The sequence below is a fragment of the Apium graveolens genome, chromosome 3, assembly GCF_009905375.1.
Source record: "Apium graveolens cultivar Ventura chromosome 3, ASM990537v1, whole genome shotgun sequence".
Classification (NCBI taxonomy): Eukaryota; Viridiplantae; Streptophyta; class Magnoliopsida; order Apiales; family Apiaceae; genus Apium; species Apium graveolens.
Genome location: NC_133649.1, coordinates 95,692,559 through 95,709,244, shown reverse-complemented (window position 1 = coordinate 95,709,244; position 16,686 = coordinate 95,692,559). Strand labels below are relative to the sequence as shown.

The window sequence follows — 16,686 nt, the reverse complement described above, 5'->3', positions numbered from 1 at the left end:
TAATGAAAATAAATTTGATTTGTCATACCCGTCTTCCATATACACCTCCCCAAGATATGAAAAAACTCATACCTAGGGATTTGAGAAATGGGTTTAGGAGAATAAAATTCTAAATCAAAGATCATAAATTCATACATGATTTTAGAATAGGTTGAACCAAACGACCTCTATAATTATTTAAAATTATTGAGAATTTTTAAATAAAAAACAGGACTCATTAAAATATGTTAATTGAACGGAAATTACAACAGAAAATTTACTCAAGTTGGACTCGGTCGGGAGATTAATTAGAATGAGAAAAGACGAGGGAAGTTAACTGATCAAAAGGCCCGTAAAAAGCAAGTTGTATATTCAATGAGGACCAATTCTATTCAACATTACGGATATTATAAGGAAGCTGCATATTGATCAAGGATTGATTTCAACAGTTGTCTTGCGTATGTTAAAGGTTAATCATACTACAGCCATATTCTTGAACCTTCTTCCGCTCAATGTATGGATCTTATAATCTTATTTAAACACTTCATTACTTTTTGATTCCCATTGATTCACGACGGAGAGGGCTGCCCCGTCAAGGACGGTTCACTTCTCCCAGATAATCTATGGAACATTTTTCTCAACAATTAAATTATTTATAGTGAAAACATATCATACTATCATCTTCATTTTTTAAAAAGTTCAAAAGCAGTATTGTTGAATTTAAAATACAAATAATTTACAGTGTAATTGCTCGTCATAGACGTTCAAACACATATATATATATATATTTATTTATTTATTTATTCTTCATACAGGTCTTGAAATACAATTTTAATAAAAATTACAAACAAATTAATAGATAAAGCTGAATTATTCCCAAACCTTCATAGTAATATTTAGTAGTATACTTTTCCATCCCCTATTTTCTCCTGCATGCCAATTGTGGTAAATTGGGTGGATCTGAATAGTTCCCAGTAGCTATCTTTTCAAAGACAATCTTATTAGCTGCTTCCGAGTAGGCAAATCCATCCCAGTTAATTCTTTTCAATGGGTCTTTGCATGGTGTTGCTGTCACTTGGCTTCCATTTATAGTAGCTGTTGATCCACATTGTAGTGCCCCAAAATTATGTTCTCCTCCTAATCCACAACAAGCCTCCAGAGGAAGCTCAAATCCTGCAATTATGTTATTATTGTACATCCATATTGATCCATAATACACGCAGATCCGGGATTTCAAAACACTAAAAATAAAAAATAAAACCATTGCTAATTTTTGAATGCATTCCGAGCTCAAAATGACCCCCCCGCTTAAATTTAACTAAAACTCAGGGGTATGAAAAAAAATTCTCTATCAAATTAGAAGTTCAGTCGGGAGAAATTTGGTTAGCTCTTTAATACTGTCATGGCGGAATTTCGGAACGATTAATCTAGGTTATCCTTAATAATGTCACTAAAATATGACAGAATTCAAGGGCTAAAACTCTCGATCCATTTCCACTTGGAAACAAATAGTAATTACTTTTTAAACTTTAGGGGTGGTTGAAATTTTATATATGATTCAACCCCGAATCATGCGAAAATGGATCGCCGCCTGTAGAATAAAATATTATTAGCCATTGCTTGTATAGAGTATAGATGCAGGACACGCGTACCATATTTTTGTGGTTCCAAGTATAGAGAATACATTGCAGAATTGATATCAACATAAGTTATTGCAGCTTCGGGGAGTTCCGAACGCAGTTGAATAACAGCAGCTTTCAATAAAGAGTTGAAATACTGAGCTAGGTCATTCACAGATTTTGAACATCCAACACTGTCAACTTCTTTTGGTGGGAGAATTGTCAATACATATGGTAAACATCCAAGTGGTCCTGTATTGTGGATCCAAAATGTTCTAGCTCCGAAAGAACTATACAATACCTGCAAAAACATACACTGACGGATTTTTAACACTGAGCAAGAAATAAGCGTACATCGATATCAAATATTTAGTAACGAATACCTTTATAGGTGCGGTGAAATCGTTGAGTAAATCAGGTAACATCTTCTTAATATCATCTATAGACGTGTTCATGAAAAGTGCTTGAGTTAGATCATTCTGACCGATGTCAAAAGTGTATAAACCTTTGGCAAAAGAGTCCTCCTTTGGCATCAAACTTCTGAATTTTCCTCCTGCAACCACCAACAGTACTTAAACCTTGTCAATCTAAAATGCGATTGCTAATTAAAAATAGTAGGAGTACTATATATTTACATACTACAAGCTTCATACATTACCTTGACTTCGGATTTTTTGGGATCTGTTAGCAAATTGTACAAACTCAGCGAACTGCACCCCATAGTAGATAGGATTAAATCCAAATGGCGGCGTATCCTTCGGAAGAACCAACTTGGGAACATCAATAGGAGATAATATTTGAGCAAAATTTGCTCCCTGTGAGAAGTCGGCCCCCACAGAATCCAGATAAGAGCTGAGAAACTTTTTACCTAAGCTTGTAGCTGTATCATAAATATAATGCACTTATCAGTAGGTATATCAGGAAGTGCCTGAGCATTGGGTCAGGTAGGTCCACCAAAAAATTGAATTATTATTTTTTTGGACATAATCGGATCCAAGTTGTATAAATGAACCAAATAATTTGGTCCAGTTTTGAATCGAACAGAATTTTTTTTTAAAATAAAAATTGTATTAAAAACTAAACTAAAAATTATAAAATCTAAAACATATTTAAAGTAATAGAATATATTTATTAGAGTATATAAATACAATTGCAAATTAAAATTTTATAATTATAATTTTTAAGATATATGTAAAATGTATGTAATATAAAATTATGCTATTTATGATTTGATCTATTCGTTCTGAATTGAAATATTTTTTAAAACAACCGGACCTAACCAAATTTTATTTTGCTCGATACAGTCTTCTATCAACTCGGTCCCGACCAATCTCTAAAAAATCAGCAAGATTCAGTTTAGTCTTTTGATTTCAGTTAGTTTTGCTGTCTTACGAGTGCCCATTTGAAAAATGTAAAAATAAGTAATTTATAATTTGTTATAATTTGAAACAAATTAGTTACTTAAAAGTGATAACCTATATTTATAAGTTATACAAGTGTTTAGCTTTGTAAATAAGATTTTTTATTTAAATAAATTAATATAAATAATTTTATTTAGCAATAAATAAAAAATTAAGATAATATTTTAAAATATTTATTTTAACTTAAAGTTAATAAAAAATTTAAAAATTAAAATAAATTAAAAAGAATACATCACTATTAATATTTAATTTATAAATATAAAATCAACTTATAAATTAGTGGGTTGACAAGCAATTCTCGACAAGCTCATCAAATGCTTAATAGCCAAACAGACCTATATTTAGAAATGAAATTAAATTCATATGATTATTTTCTATGCACCTAATTTTAAGTCAACTAATTTCATGGGAACATTCACTTGATTACGGGGGAAATAGTGCTGGAGATTACGTTAAATCAAACAAAAATATAAACATAGTACGTCATAGTATAACGGGATACTCTGTGCCCAGCAATGATTAATCATAATATATCATCGATGTATTATATTTTATTTATTATAATATTGTTAAACAATTATATTCACATCATAATTTAATATAAAAAATCAAAATAAATACTTTAAAAAATTAAAGACTTATGTTATTTGTGTACTATTTTTTTTAATATATGACAGTTTGACTTTCGGCACACATGTTTAGGAAGTTTGACCGTATAATTAAAATTATTTTTTTGTGAATAAAAGTTTTGATCTCATATTTTTATTCAGGAAAAAAAAAATTTAAAATTAATAATTTTAAATATGTGGTCAACCCTCCTAAATATGTGTGTCAGAAAGTCAAACGTCATATAATAAAAAATAGAGGGAGTAATTTGTTGTCCATAGTAAACTATAATAACGGGAACATGACCATTTTTTAATTATTTTGGTTATTCTTTAAATCACCGTCTTATTGACCAAATGATTAAGACCGTTAAATTCAAATATTAAAGAAATTATTGTTTTGAGTTTGAATCTCTTTAACAACAAATATTTATATTATTATTTATACACGAATATCCTAGTTTACAAGTTCGAACCCCAGTAATAACAAACATTTATATTATTACTTATAATTATAAAAATACAAATAAACTCTCATCTACTAATTATTTTTAATTTATAACAAATTATCATGGGTTCAAATATATGTTAAATTATAATAAAAACAGTTTTTAATTAAAAAAATATAAAAAATAATAGTTATGGTGCATTAAAACAACCCATGTATGGCATGGTTGTAAACTAGTAATTATAACAGAAAAATTGTAATAATACTAAACTTTCAAAAATTACATTAATTTATTAAAAAAATTGAATCTGAGGAGATAGAATTGGCTTAGAAGTAAAAAACATAGGGTAAAATCAAATTAGGTTTCCACATCTCATTAAAGAGAGTTCGATCGTTAATAAAAGTCATTATATGTAGTAAGGTTATTTTAAAAAGATTATTTTATGCAACTAAGTAAAATTATAATAAAATAATTCTATAATACAATTGTAACAATTATCGAATTTTATTAAGTATAATATAAAATTATACTAAAATATAAGAATTCAAGGTGTAATCAAAATTTGGTAGCTAAGAGCAAGTCCAATATGCTAGCTATTCTTGCTCTTGACTTTAAGGAATGAGATCTAAAAAACTCATTCCCCTGGTGTATTATTTTTGGTTAGTGACATTCTAAAATCAGGCATGAGTTTCGGGTATTCTAATATTCATCCCTATACTACTCTGACATGATTCCTGATTTCAATGAGATATCACATTTTTTTTAACCAAACACCTCCTTAAAGCATCTCCACTGTTTCTCAGTAGGCTCTTAAATATAATATAAATAATGTGTGACTCTTAGCAAGTTAGTTAGGATATAGATTTTGGGGTCAACTCTAACAATTCTCTTTATTTTGTCTCTTAAGTTATATTTTATTCATATTTCAAATTATGAATGACAAATGTTTGAAATGAAACATGTGCATGTAAATATTTTATTAATAAAAATAGGTGAAGAGTTATTTAATAATTCTTAAAAGAGAGGAGAAATAAAAGACTCTTAAAATTTTAAAGAATCTTGAGAGATGGTTGGAGCTTCATTTTTTACCATGTTATTTATATTTTAATTTAAGAGTTTGTTTGAATAGTCTATTGAAAATGCTCTTATACCAATAATAACATCAATTCATTCCTCCTTATTTTTTCATGGCTATTATAAGGATCACTTAACTTATTTTTTATAATAAGATACGAAATATATCATCTTTCTCTCTCCTACTTTAATTAAAATAAGATACTTTATCTTTCTCTCTTCCTACTTTAATTAAAATAAGATATTTTAATTATAAATATATTAAATATGAGTAGATATAAGGAGCGTTGTTGATGATAAAATTACTAGCCAATTTTTTATATGTTATATTCCCTCCGTTCTACTGGATTCTTTATCGACACATATTTAAGACTTCGGTAAAATATAAATTTTTAAATATTTTTAAATATTTTTTTTAAAATAAAAATATAATATTTAAATTTTTATGTAAAAAAAATTATAAAAAAAACTTATGAAACTATTTTTATAGTAGTATAAAAAATGATGTAAAGAATCGGGAGGGAGCATATTCAGCGTTGTTGTTGAAGACAAAATTACTCATCTATATCTTAAACTACTGCAAGCCAATTATTTATATATTTATATATAGGTTTGAGTTGAAATACCGTTGAACTTGTTACAAGTATCATTTATAAGTAGTTTCACGTTTTGGCTTATTTATAAAGGATATAAAGATGCGAGGGCTAGTCATTTGTTACCCATGAAATCAATCACAAGGCGTCCATCACAAGATCTTCCGGATGGTCCCTTGAAAAAAGTCTGGCCATAAAACAGGGGAGTGCTACCGAAGGTGGTAGTAAACCCACCGGTGTCTGAATTTCCATCACCAAAGTTAAAGATAGCAGGAAAACGACATGCCTTTTGAGCATCAACAGGGCTAAGGACAGTGAAAAAAAAGAGAAATATGGAAAGCAACGAGAAAGAAAGATTATTCATAATGCTTAAAGAGTGCAAGTGTAGGTGGTTTAGAGTTTTGATGTGAAATTTAAGCAAGTGTTTCAACTATATATACACAACGCTGTAGACAGACTTATTCACAGTCAACCCTCACAAAAACTTGGATAACGAACACATTATTACAATATGTACACGGCAAGTTCTTCTTCTGTTTTTCTTAACAGCACTCGGCAACATTGTTTAAATCATTTCAGTGACTAGGTATATTCTTATATAGAAAAATGAAATTTCAGCTTCTGTGATTGGTGGATGCACCCGTTTAATTTTACCAAGCACGTTATATATGTTGAGATTATTTCAAATAAAAACCTGGCTCTCTCTAAAATTGTCAACTTGAACGTAATCACAACAAAATAATGGGCCGATTTAGTACTGAACGAAATCATAAAATATGTCAACTTGAACCGATTATTTGAATAAGAACAAGTATCCATGAATGAATGTGCCAGCTAGTTAAGTGCCCCAGAAAACCCTAGTTGTATATTCATGGACATAGTCTATTCAACATACAGATATAATAAGAAAGCTGCATATTTATCTGGGGTTTTAATTAACTATTATTGCTTATGTTAGAGGTTAATCATACAGTCGTATTCTTGAACTTCCTTAGATTCAGTGTATGGAGCTTATATAATCTTATCTACACTTTATTAGTTCCTTATTTAATTAAACACCGTATTGCTTCTTATAATTCCCATTATAACTAGCGGATGTGAATAAGTGAATGCAGTTGAATCAAACTTGTTAGAGTTTAATGAAATAACCGGAAAATACACAATGTATGCTAAATGTTATTCTAATTAGATGACTGCTACATCCATATATAATAAAAGCATAAACAGGAAACAAATGATTTAGAACGTAGCAACTAACTTCCTATTACATCTCCTGATTCAAACTTAACTGATAGACACCAAAAAAGACTTCACGAATACATTGACTACGTCCAACACATGGACTTCAGAATTGCAGATCGACCCAACCAACAAGGACAAACAAACAACAAAGCCTACAAACTCAGATTAATCTCAACAAGCTCTCCCTTAATCTGAGTTCGTCTGAGTTCCCGCGTCTACTCCCAGCAACTTCCTCATTTTTTCAAACTTAACAGTGGTGAGGGCTTTCGTGAGAGTGTCAGCTCTTTGTTCATCTGGGCGAACATGCTTAACAATGATCTCTCTTTTCTCGATGCATTCCCTTATAAAATGATACCGTATGTCGATATGCTTACTCCTGCCATGAAATTCAGGGTTTTTTGCCAAGTCAGTCGCAGATTTATTGTCAATAAAGATAGTTACAGGACATGTTTCTTTGCCCATTATCTGTCCAAGTAGTTTCTTCAACCATATGGCTTGACAAGCAGTCGCAGTGGCTGCCATGAATTCAGCCTCGCAAGATGAAAGAGCAACGCATCTTTGTTTTTGTGACACCCAAGTTACAAAGCTCTCATTTAAGTAGAACATCATACCCCCCGTACTCTTTCTGTCCTCCACGTTACCAGCTAGATCGATGTCTGAGTATCCTGACAATACATTATTTCGACTGTCTCTTGTGTAGTTTTCAAATCAGTAATTGATTTGTTTGTTGATTGATACTCTTGGATCTTTAACTAATCTGTATTTTGTACTTTGAGTTTTACATCGAGATCTCTAGTTTAAACTATAGAGAACTGACATCTCGATATGTATAATGACTTATCGAGATCTCTTAGTTCTGTACAAGTGTTTTGACTTATCGAGATCTCTGAGTTCTCTACAAGTATTTTGACTTATTGAGATCTCTGAGTTCTCGAATGAGCTTAACTTGTCGAGATCTCTGAGTTCTCGAATGAGCTTAGCTTGTCGAGGTCTCCAAGTCTTTGCATATATAGTTAACTTGTCGATATCTCTACTCATTATCTCTTTATTTTGGCTTATCGATATCTCTGAGTTCTCCAATGTAGAAATGACTTGTCGATATCTCCAATCTTCATATCTTCATTTTGACTTGTCGATATCTCTGAGACTTCTCTATAAGCTATTTTTGACTTGTCGATAAGTCATTCCGGAGTTCTCGAATAACTTCTCTATATGACTTGATTTGTTACTTGTAGATTTCTTGACTTAGAATGTTTTTTCAAAAAAGATTTATTCAACTCCAAACTTCTTCACAATAGTCTCTGAGGCATGATCTTCATGATCTTCTTCCAAAGTTTATTCTTAGACTTGAGACTGTTTACAGAAAAATACTCCAGTCTAATCTATTGACAATTTTACAAACTTAAGTAATACAATACAAAGTGCAAACTTAGATTATCTTACAACTTACTTAGGGCTATCAACTTGACTTAGTATTGTTATAGTACATACATGTCTTACACAACATATAGAAATGATTTAACCATCCTAATTTTAGGAGTGATATTATTGGCCTCTTGTGTGAGCTAGACTGTGAAATGCGTGGTCGCGCTCAAATATTGATTTGATGTGATAGTCTACTCATTGATCAAGAAAACCTGAATTAAACTATGATGGGGATGACACATTACATGCCTCTAGTTTAATCTATAATATGTGGTTAAGAGGATTATATTACATTGTATAATACACATGAAAGATTTAATCGATCATCGATTCAATTATTATTACTTGGGTAGCAATGATGTATTACTAGATGTCGCTTATTGTTTACGATTTAAAATTAGATTTAAAATTCATTGACAACATAATAATAACTTATAGGGTCACACACAAAAAATGCTTCAAGAATTATTTAATTTAAATTGGATTTAAATTAAATTAAAGTAATTCAAATTATTTATAATATTAATTAAGTATGACTTAATTAATTAGATAAATAATGATACTCGAATTTACTAATATTAATTATAAAATTTAGTTGTTAAATAATTAAGTGTGACTTAATTATTATATAAATAGGAATTTCTAATTAATAATAACTTCTAAATAGTTAAGACTTATAATTTATTTTCTACCCTCTATATAATATCTCTTGTGTGGCTGATTTTTTATGTAAATTTTTTTATAAAAGCCCTAGCCACCAAGAGAGAAGGTGGAGAGAGAGTAAGAAGAGACGATTTTGTGCTAGTACATATCTGATTCTTGCGTTCTAGAATTCGTGTGGATATCGATAGAGCGTAGATCGCGAGAGCGTGATGCGTGGTGATTGAACAAATTTTGGATCTCCATTAGTCAGCCAATTTCTAAAGCCTCTTAAGGTAAACAATTTGATTTATGAATTAAATATATACTTTTTGCTTAGATTATACGGTGGGTTTCGAAAATTCTAGGTATTCACATTTTTAATTACAGTTTTCGTTACTTTTTATACCTCAAAACCCTAGCATAATGATAAGATATTTTTATCGAAATCATAATTTAATTGAATAAATCTCTGCAGTGAATCAGTTCACATAGCCAAATAATGAATATTTTTCAAAAAATGAGTTAGATTTCGAATTCAAATTAAGCTGAAGTATTTCCAGTATTTTTGAAAAAAAATGGGACAAATTATGATTTCGAATTCAAATGAAGTATACTGAAGCTTTATAGTTGTGACCTATATATATTTGTATATAAACGCTAGTCTATCTATATTTATGTGTGTGTGAGATTCCATTTTCGGTAAATTTATAAAATTATAGAAATTCATAAAATTTAATTTATATATAAAAGAATTAAAATATACTTTAAACTTAAAAACTGATTAATAAATAAGGTAATGATTTTTTAAAGTATTATGTTTGTTCTTATATTTAAATTTAACTTGTTAAAATTAACTCCGTAAATAATCTAATAATTATGTTTAAATTTAAATAAAATGTTTCGGTATTAAATGAAAGTCATATTATATGTATGATGAAAAGCACAAGTGATATTTTTATGTAGGGGTATATATTGGTGAATTAGTATACTCATGTTCGATCTTACTAAATACACGGGCGAATCTGTCATTTCACGAAAATAAAATGTCATGCTAATTTTCTTTCATGTTAGGCTATTATATATAGAAGAGATATCAAGTGTCATATTATTTTCCTTGTCGTGTTCGGCTATTATATCATATATATATAATTAATGTAAGCCATTTAAAATGGTAGAGTTAGATGATTTGGTTGGATAGCTCAAGTGGTAAAGGGCTTATCCTCTGTCGTCCCAGATCCTGGGTTCGATCCTGGCTCACCCCGAAAATTGTTGAGAACAGATACTTATTTGTAAGGCTATAAGCCAAAATTAGTCAAAAAAAAAAACAACCATCATCCTCACACACGCTCAGGTTCAAAGTACAACAAAAAAATCAATTATTTTTTTTTAAAAAAAAGTAATTGAAAGGATTGGCTCAATTGGTTAAAGAGGGGATAAATATCCACTTGGTCACAGGTTCGAACCCAACAGGGGAGAATTTATGATTATGTCTCATGAGTCAAAGCATGTTGCTTAAATACGGTTTACCTTGTTTCACGTGTTACATCAATTAATTAATAAATTAGAAAGTACACAAAGTACAACAAAAGAATAATATTTTATGAAAAATGAAATAATTAAAAGATTAATATAAGTAAAAGATACACCTATAGATAAAATAATTTAAAAATATAAATAAATAATATCATTTTGAAACCACAATATCGTTTCATAACTAAAACACCTATCTTCTTACCACACGCGGTTAAAGTATAAACGTTCAAAGTACAAAAAAAATTAATTTATTTTTTTTAAAAAAAGAAGCAGCTTGCCTAATAAACTCATAAAATAAAGATGAATTTTATTCAATAAAACTCATTCTAATTATATCCTATATATATAATTAGTGTAAGCCACTTAAAATAACTATTTTCCTCGCACACGTTTAAGTTAGTTTTCAAAGTACGAAAAATTAATTCATTTTTTTTAAAAAAAGCAGCTTTCCTAATAAACTCATGAAATAAGGATGTAGTTTATTCAATAAAATTTATTTTAATCATTTATAATATGTAATTATTTTAAATAAAAATCCTAAACAAATATCAAAAAGTTATAAAAACAAACAAATATAAAAAAACTTGAAACAAATAAACATATACAAAGAACAAATACATAAATAAAAAATATAAAAATAAATGCACAAATAAGGTACATCAATTAGTTAAAACAAAACAGAATAGTACTTTAGGAAATATGAATAATTAAAAGATAAATAAAAGTAGGAGATAAAACAACAAAATAATTTAAAAACATAAATAAAAATATCATTTTGAAACAACAAAATCATTTCATAACTCAAACACCTCAGTCACACCACTCACACAAGCTTTGCCTAATAAACTCATTAAATAAAGATGTAATTTTCAATAAAACTCATTTTAATTATTTATAATATGTAATTATTTTAAATAAAACCCTAAACAAATATAAAAAATCCTATAGAAATAAACAAATAAATGTATAAAAAATAAAAAAAATGTACAAATAAGTTACATTAATTAATACATCAGAGTTCAAAGACCAACAAAAAACTAATTATTTTTTAAAAACAAATAGTTTGCCTAATAAACTCAAGAAATAACAATATTGTTTGTTTAATAAAACTCATTCTAATCATTTATGATATGCAAATACTTTAAATAAAAACCCAAAACAAATATCAAAAAATTTAAAAATAACATAACAAATACATAAACAAAAAAGCATAAAAAATGTACAAGTTACATCAATTAATTAATTCATCAAATATTACAACAACCAAACATTCCATTAAAAATTTTAAAAAAACTTGAATGGACAAGACACACATTGAGTATTTAATGCAAGAAATTTAATTAGAATAATATTTTAGAAAAATAAAATAATTAAAAGATAAATAAATATATGAGATACAACTTACGAAGATTATTGAAAAATATAAGTAAAAAATATCATTTTGAAACCACAACATAAACTAAAATATTATACGTAAATAATGCGATATATTATTAATTTTAATTTAAAAAATTAATGAAACTACATATAATTAGAATATTATTTTAGGATAAATAAAATTATTCAAAAATAAATAAAATTAAAATTAACATACTTATATTAACAATTTACTAATAACTCTAGACGAGTATAAAGCTAGTTATATATAAAAGAAATATCAACACAAATATGATAGGTAAGCTTATATATAGAAAAGATATTAACACATATAACGTGTAAGCTAACGAACCCTGGTGTCAAACCGTTATTATGCCACAAGCCAGCGAGAGCAATGAGGGTTGTCGTGTGGAATTGTAAGTCTCTAACCGGGAGATGTATATTACAAATTCTGACAAATTGCTAATGTTTTGCATGAAAATAGTGTTGTAATATAAATTGGATTGAAAGAAAAAGTACCTATTTCCTAACATTTTTATTTATGTATAAGAAATTTTATCAAACAAGAATCATCATTTAACTTTCAAGCTCATATAATTAATAAGTTAAAGCTAAATGTTATAGCTGTAATTACTTTTTGTTTACAAAAGCTAATTTTAAGAGCTAAATATTCTCGCCCTTACTATTTTTATTTAACTTCTAGAGTGATCAAATTGTGCACTTCTAATTAAAGATTTAAAGCATATAAATTTGTAATGTAATCATTCAAGAAACACCCTCCCCTAGCTAGTGTTGGGCTTTAATCTGAGTTTGTGGGCTTTGTTGTTTGTTTATACTTGTTGGTTGGGTCGATCTGCAATTCTGAAGTCCATGTGTTGGACGTAGTCAATGTATTCGTGGAGTCCTTTTAGGTGTCTATCAGTTAAGTTTGAATAAGGAGATGTAATAGGAAATTAGTTGCTACGTTATCCTAGTTTGTAGCTATGTCATTTGTTTTCTGTTTATGCTTTTATTATATATGGATGTAGTAGTCATCTAATGAGAATAACACTTACCATACATTGTGTATTTTCCGGTTATTTCATTAAACTCTAATAAGTTTGATTGAACTGCATTCACTTATTCACATCGATCTGGTATCAGAGCTTTGGTAACCTCGTGTATGCCCTAGTTTATGCCAAGGATATTGTCGACAGATTCAGAAAAACACAAAGATGGTATGATAAGCCTGAGTTATCCCATGCTGACCCGTGAGAACTACACAGTGTGGGCTGTGAAGATGAGAGTGAACATGGAAGCCCATGATGTTTGGGTGGCTATTGATCTATAGGGGTCAAAAGGAGCAGTTCCAGACAAGACGGATAAGACAACAATGGCGGCTATTTATCAGAGTGTCCCTGAGGACATCTTGTTAACACTGGCGGAAAAGAAGACCACCAAGGAGGCTTGGGAAGCCGTGAAAATGCTATGCCAGGGAGTCGGGCGTGTAAAGCAGGCAAGGATTCAAACTCTTAAAGCCGAGTTCGAATCAATGAACATGAAAGACACTAACTCCCTTGATGATTTTTGTCTGAAACTAAATGGTTTGGTAACCAATATTCGTGCACTTGGGGAGAGCGTTGATGATGCTTACGTCATCAAAAAATTATTACGGGTTGTACCTGGAAAATTCCTTCAGATCGCTTCAATTATAGAACAGTTTGGGAATGTTGAAACCATGACAGTTGAGGAAATTGTTGGCTCTTTAAAGGCACATGAGGAATGTTTGCGAGGACAAAATGAAAGTGGTGGACAACAACTACTTCTCACTGAAGAAGAGTGGAACAAGAGAGAGAAAGAGGATCGCAAGTTTCTACTAACCAGGGAGGAGTGGCTGAAAAGGTCGAGTAGAAACGAAGGACAACGATCTCAAGGAAGAGACATGAAGTGGGTCAAAGACAAGAGCAAAGTAAGATGATTTAATTGCAGTGCCTATGGCCATTTTGCTGTCGAGTGCAAGAATCCCAGGAAAGACAGAGAAATGAAGGAGGGAACACTCATTGCACAAGTGCCAGACGAGGAACCCGCATTGCTAATGATGAAGTATAACGATGGAAAGGAGGAAAAGGTGATGCTCATCAATGAATAGGGGATAACACCTACACTTAATTCAGAGAAGCATAAAAAATCAGAAGTATCCAATCTTTGGTACCTCGATAATGGTGCTAGTAGTCATATGTCGGGATAATGAGGGAAATTCGACGCATTGGATGAGAATGTGGAAGGGAAAGTAAAATTTGGAAAAAACTTGGTGGTTCAAATACAGGGGAAGGGATCAATCACACTTCAATGCAACAACGGTGAAAGCAGCGTATTAAAGAATGTGTACTACATTCCTGCACTACGAAGTAATATAATAAGCTTGGGACAACTTGCAGAGGAGGGACACAAAGTCGTGCTAAGTAGAGATAGCCTTTGGGTTTGTGATAACAAAGGCGATTTATTGATGAGGGTGAAACGATCAAGGAATAGGCTGTACACAATCAACCTACAATATGGCGAACAGAACTGCTTATTGACAAGGTGTGAGGACAAAAACTAGTTATGGCATGCTAGGATGGGGCATGTAAACCTTAAGGCTCTCATAATGATGTCTGATATGAAAATGGCGTATGGGTTACCGAAAATTGTGTCTCCCAAGGAAGTTTGTAAAGGGTGTTTGATGTCAAAACAAACGAAAAAAGGGCTTCCCACAACAGACTGAGCATCATGCAACCAAAGCACTGGAATTGATTCACGGTGATCTCTGTGGCCCAATAACTCCGTCTACTTCTGGAGGAAACAAGTATATCTTTCTTATTGTTGATGATTTTACTCGAGTCATGTGGGCATATATGTTGAAAAATAAAAGTGATGCATTTGATGTTTTTAAAAAGTTTCGAGCTTTGGTTGAAAGTAATCCAGGAAAGAAAATTAGTACTTTCAGAACAGACAGAGGTGGAGATTTTGGTTCGAAAGAAATTTATTAACTATTGTGAAGAAGCAGGGATAAAATATCAGTTTACGGCTCCTTATTCACCACACCAAAATGGTGTGATTGAACGAAGGAACCGTACGATGATTGAGATGGCTCATAGCCTATTGAAAGAGAAGGAACTGCCACTTTATATCTGGGGAGAGGCTATTCGACATACCATATATTTGTTGAATAGATTGACAACTCGTGCTGTCATGGGAGTCACTCCGTATGAAACATAGATTGGATCCAAACCACAGTTGGACCACTTGCGTATCTTTGGGTGTTTGGCACATATGAGAGTGCCAAATGTGAACTTGGGAAAGTTGGATTCAAGGAGCAAAGAAGTTATTTATCTTGGCAAGGAACCAAATATGAAAGCTCATCGAGTTTATGATTCAAGGAGTAAATCAGTAAATATTACTCGTGACCTGGTATTTGAAGAAGATAAGTCGTGGGATTGGAGCAAAGAAAAGATTGCACAGGGGACTCAAACGAACAACTTCATGGTGGTTGGTTCAAATGTGGCATCTGGAGACGAAGTAATAGAAGATAACGAAGGTTTTAGTACACCACAGACCAACAACAGAAGTGATAGTGATACTACGGGTGAAAGTGAATCAATGGCGAGTTCGATCTCTGGAGCTAGTACTGATACTACAGGTGTAAGTGAGTCAATGGCGAGTTCAACCTCTGGAGCCAATACTGACTCTGAAAATCACCCAAGACAATACAGGTCATTAAATGAGATCTATGCTGAGACAGAATCCATCGAATTAGCAGATGAGGAGTTGATGATTTTGGGAGTTGTTGAACCTGTTACTTATTCATAGGCTGCACAAGATGGGAAGTGGAGAAAATCCATGAAACTCGAGATAGATTCTGTTGAGAAGAACAACACATGGAAGTTGACAGAGTTGCCACTTGGGAGAAAAGCGATTGATCTTAAGTGGGTTTATAAAATCAAAAGGGATGCTAATGGGGAGATTATCAAGCAAAAAGCTAGAATCGTAGCCAAAGGATACATCCAGAAACAAGGCGTAGACTTTGAGGAGGTATTTGCACCTGTCACACGCCTTGAAGCCATTCGATTGCTTCTTGCCTTAGCTGCAAAAACCTCGTGGGAAATTCATCACCTAGACGTTAAAACGGCGTTTCTAAATGGTGAAATCATGGAGGAAGTTTATATTACACAGCTGGAGGGATTTGTTAAAAGAGGTAAATAGCATATATTATACAAGCTTTTGAAGGCCCTGTACGGTCTTAGGCAGGCGCCAAGGGCGTGGTATTCTAAGATAAACAAAAGTTTGGAGGAACTTGAGTTCAACAGATGCCCCTATGAGCAAGCAGTATACACGAGGGTGATTGGAAATGATGTACTCATAGTGGTTGTTTACGTCGATGATCTCCTAGTTACGAGATCAAATCTCAGTCACATCAAAGAATTCAAGACACCGATGGGAAACACATTTGATATAAGTGACATGGGTGAGCTATCTTATTATTTGGGAATTGAGGTGCAACAAGGAGAAGGATATATTCGTATTAAGCAGGCTGGTTATGCCAAGAAACTCCTCGAGAAAGCAGGTATGCTCGATTGTAACTCTACTAAATACCCGATGGACCCAAAGGAAGTAATTCACAAAGATGAAGATGGACTTTTGGTGGACGTGACTGAGTATAAGAGCTTGATAGGTGGTCTGCGGTATCTCGTTCATACTAGGCCTGATCT

General features: G+C 31.3%; 2 protein-coding genes across 2 annotated transcripts; one reads left to right on the top strand and one right to left on the bottom strand.

The window, feature by feature from the left end:
- Positions 1-801: 801 nt before the first annotated feature.
- Positions 802-6,129, bottom strand: LOC141710824 (esterase-like). Its single transcript, XM_074513345.1, has 5 exons — positions 5,867-6,129; positions 2,257-2,478; positions 1,982-2,151; positions 1,632-1,899; positions 802-1,152 (listed from the first exon to the last, which is right to left on the bottom strand). Exons 1-5 carry the CDS (start codon positions 6,102-6,104, stop codon positions 899-901), a joined length of 1,152 nt encoding a protein of 383 aa, XP_074369446.1. The 5' UTR covers positions 6,105-6,129; the 3' UTR covers positions 802-898.
- Positions 6,130-13,331: 7,202 nt separating this feature from the next.
- On the top strand, positions 13,332-15,196 carry LOC141714453 (uncharacterized). The gene is made up of 4 exons (XM_074517972.1): positions 13,332-13,840; positions 13,928-14,066; positions 14,265-14,417; positions 14,903-15,196. The coding sequence occupies exons 1-4, from the start codon at positions 13,332-13,334 to the stop codon at positions 15,194-15,196; spliced, it is 1,095 nt and encodes a 364-aa protein (XP_074374073.1).
- The last annotated feature ends 1,490 nt before the right edge of the window (positions 15,197-16,686 follow it).

Coding starts and splice junctions, on each gene's coding strand:
- LOC141710824 (XM_074513345.1), bottom strand. CDS start 6,104: ATGAATAATCTTTCTTTCTCGTTGCTTTCCATATTTCTCTTTTTTTTC. Junction 2,479..5,866: donor CCTTGTGATTGATTTCATGG/GTAACAAATGAC, acceptor TTTATGATACAG/CTACAAGCTTAGGTAAAAAG. Junction 1,153..1,631: donor CTTGGAACCACAAAAATATG/GTACGCGTGTCC, acceptor ACATAATTGCAG/GATTTGAGCTTCCTCTGGAG.
- LOC141714453 (XM_074517972.1), top strand. CDS start 13,332: ATGGCGGCTATTTATCAGAGTGTCCCTGAGGACATCTTGTTAACACTG. Junction 13,841..13,927: donor AGGGAGGAGTGGCTGAAAAG/GTCGAGTAGAAA, acceptor ATTTAATTGCAG/TGCCTATGGCCATTTTGCTG. Junction 14,067..14,264: donor ACGATGGAAAGGAGGAAAAG/GTGATGCTCATC, acceptor GTTCAAATACAG/GGGAAGGGATCAATCACACT.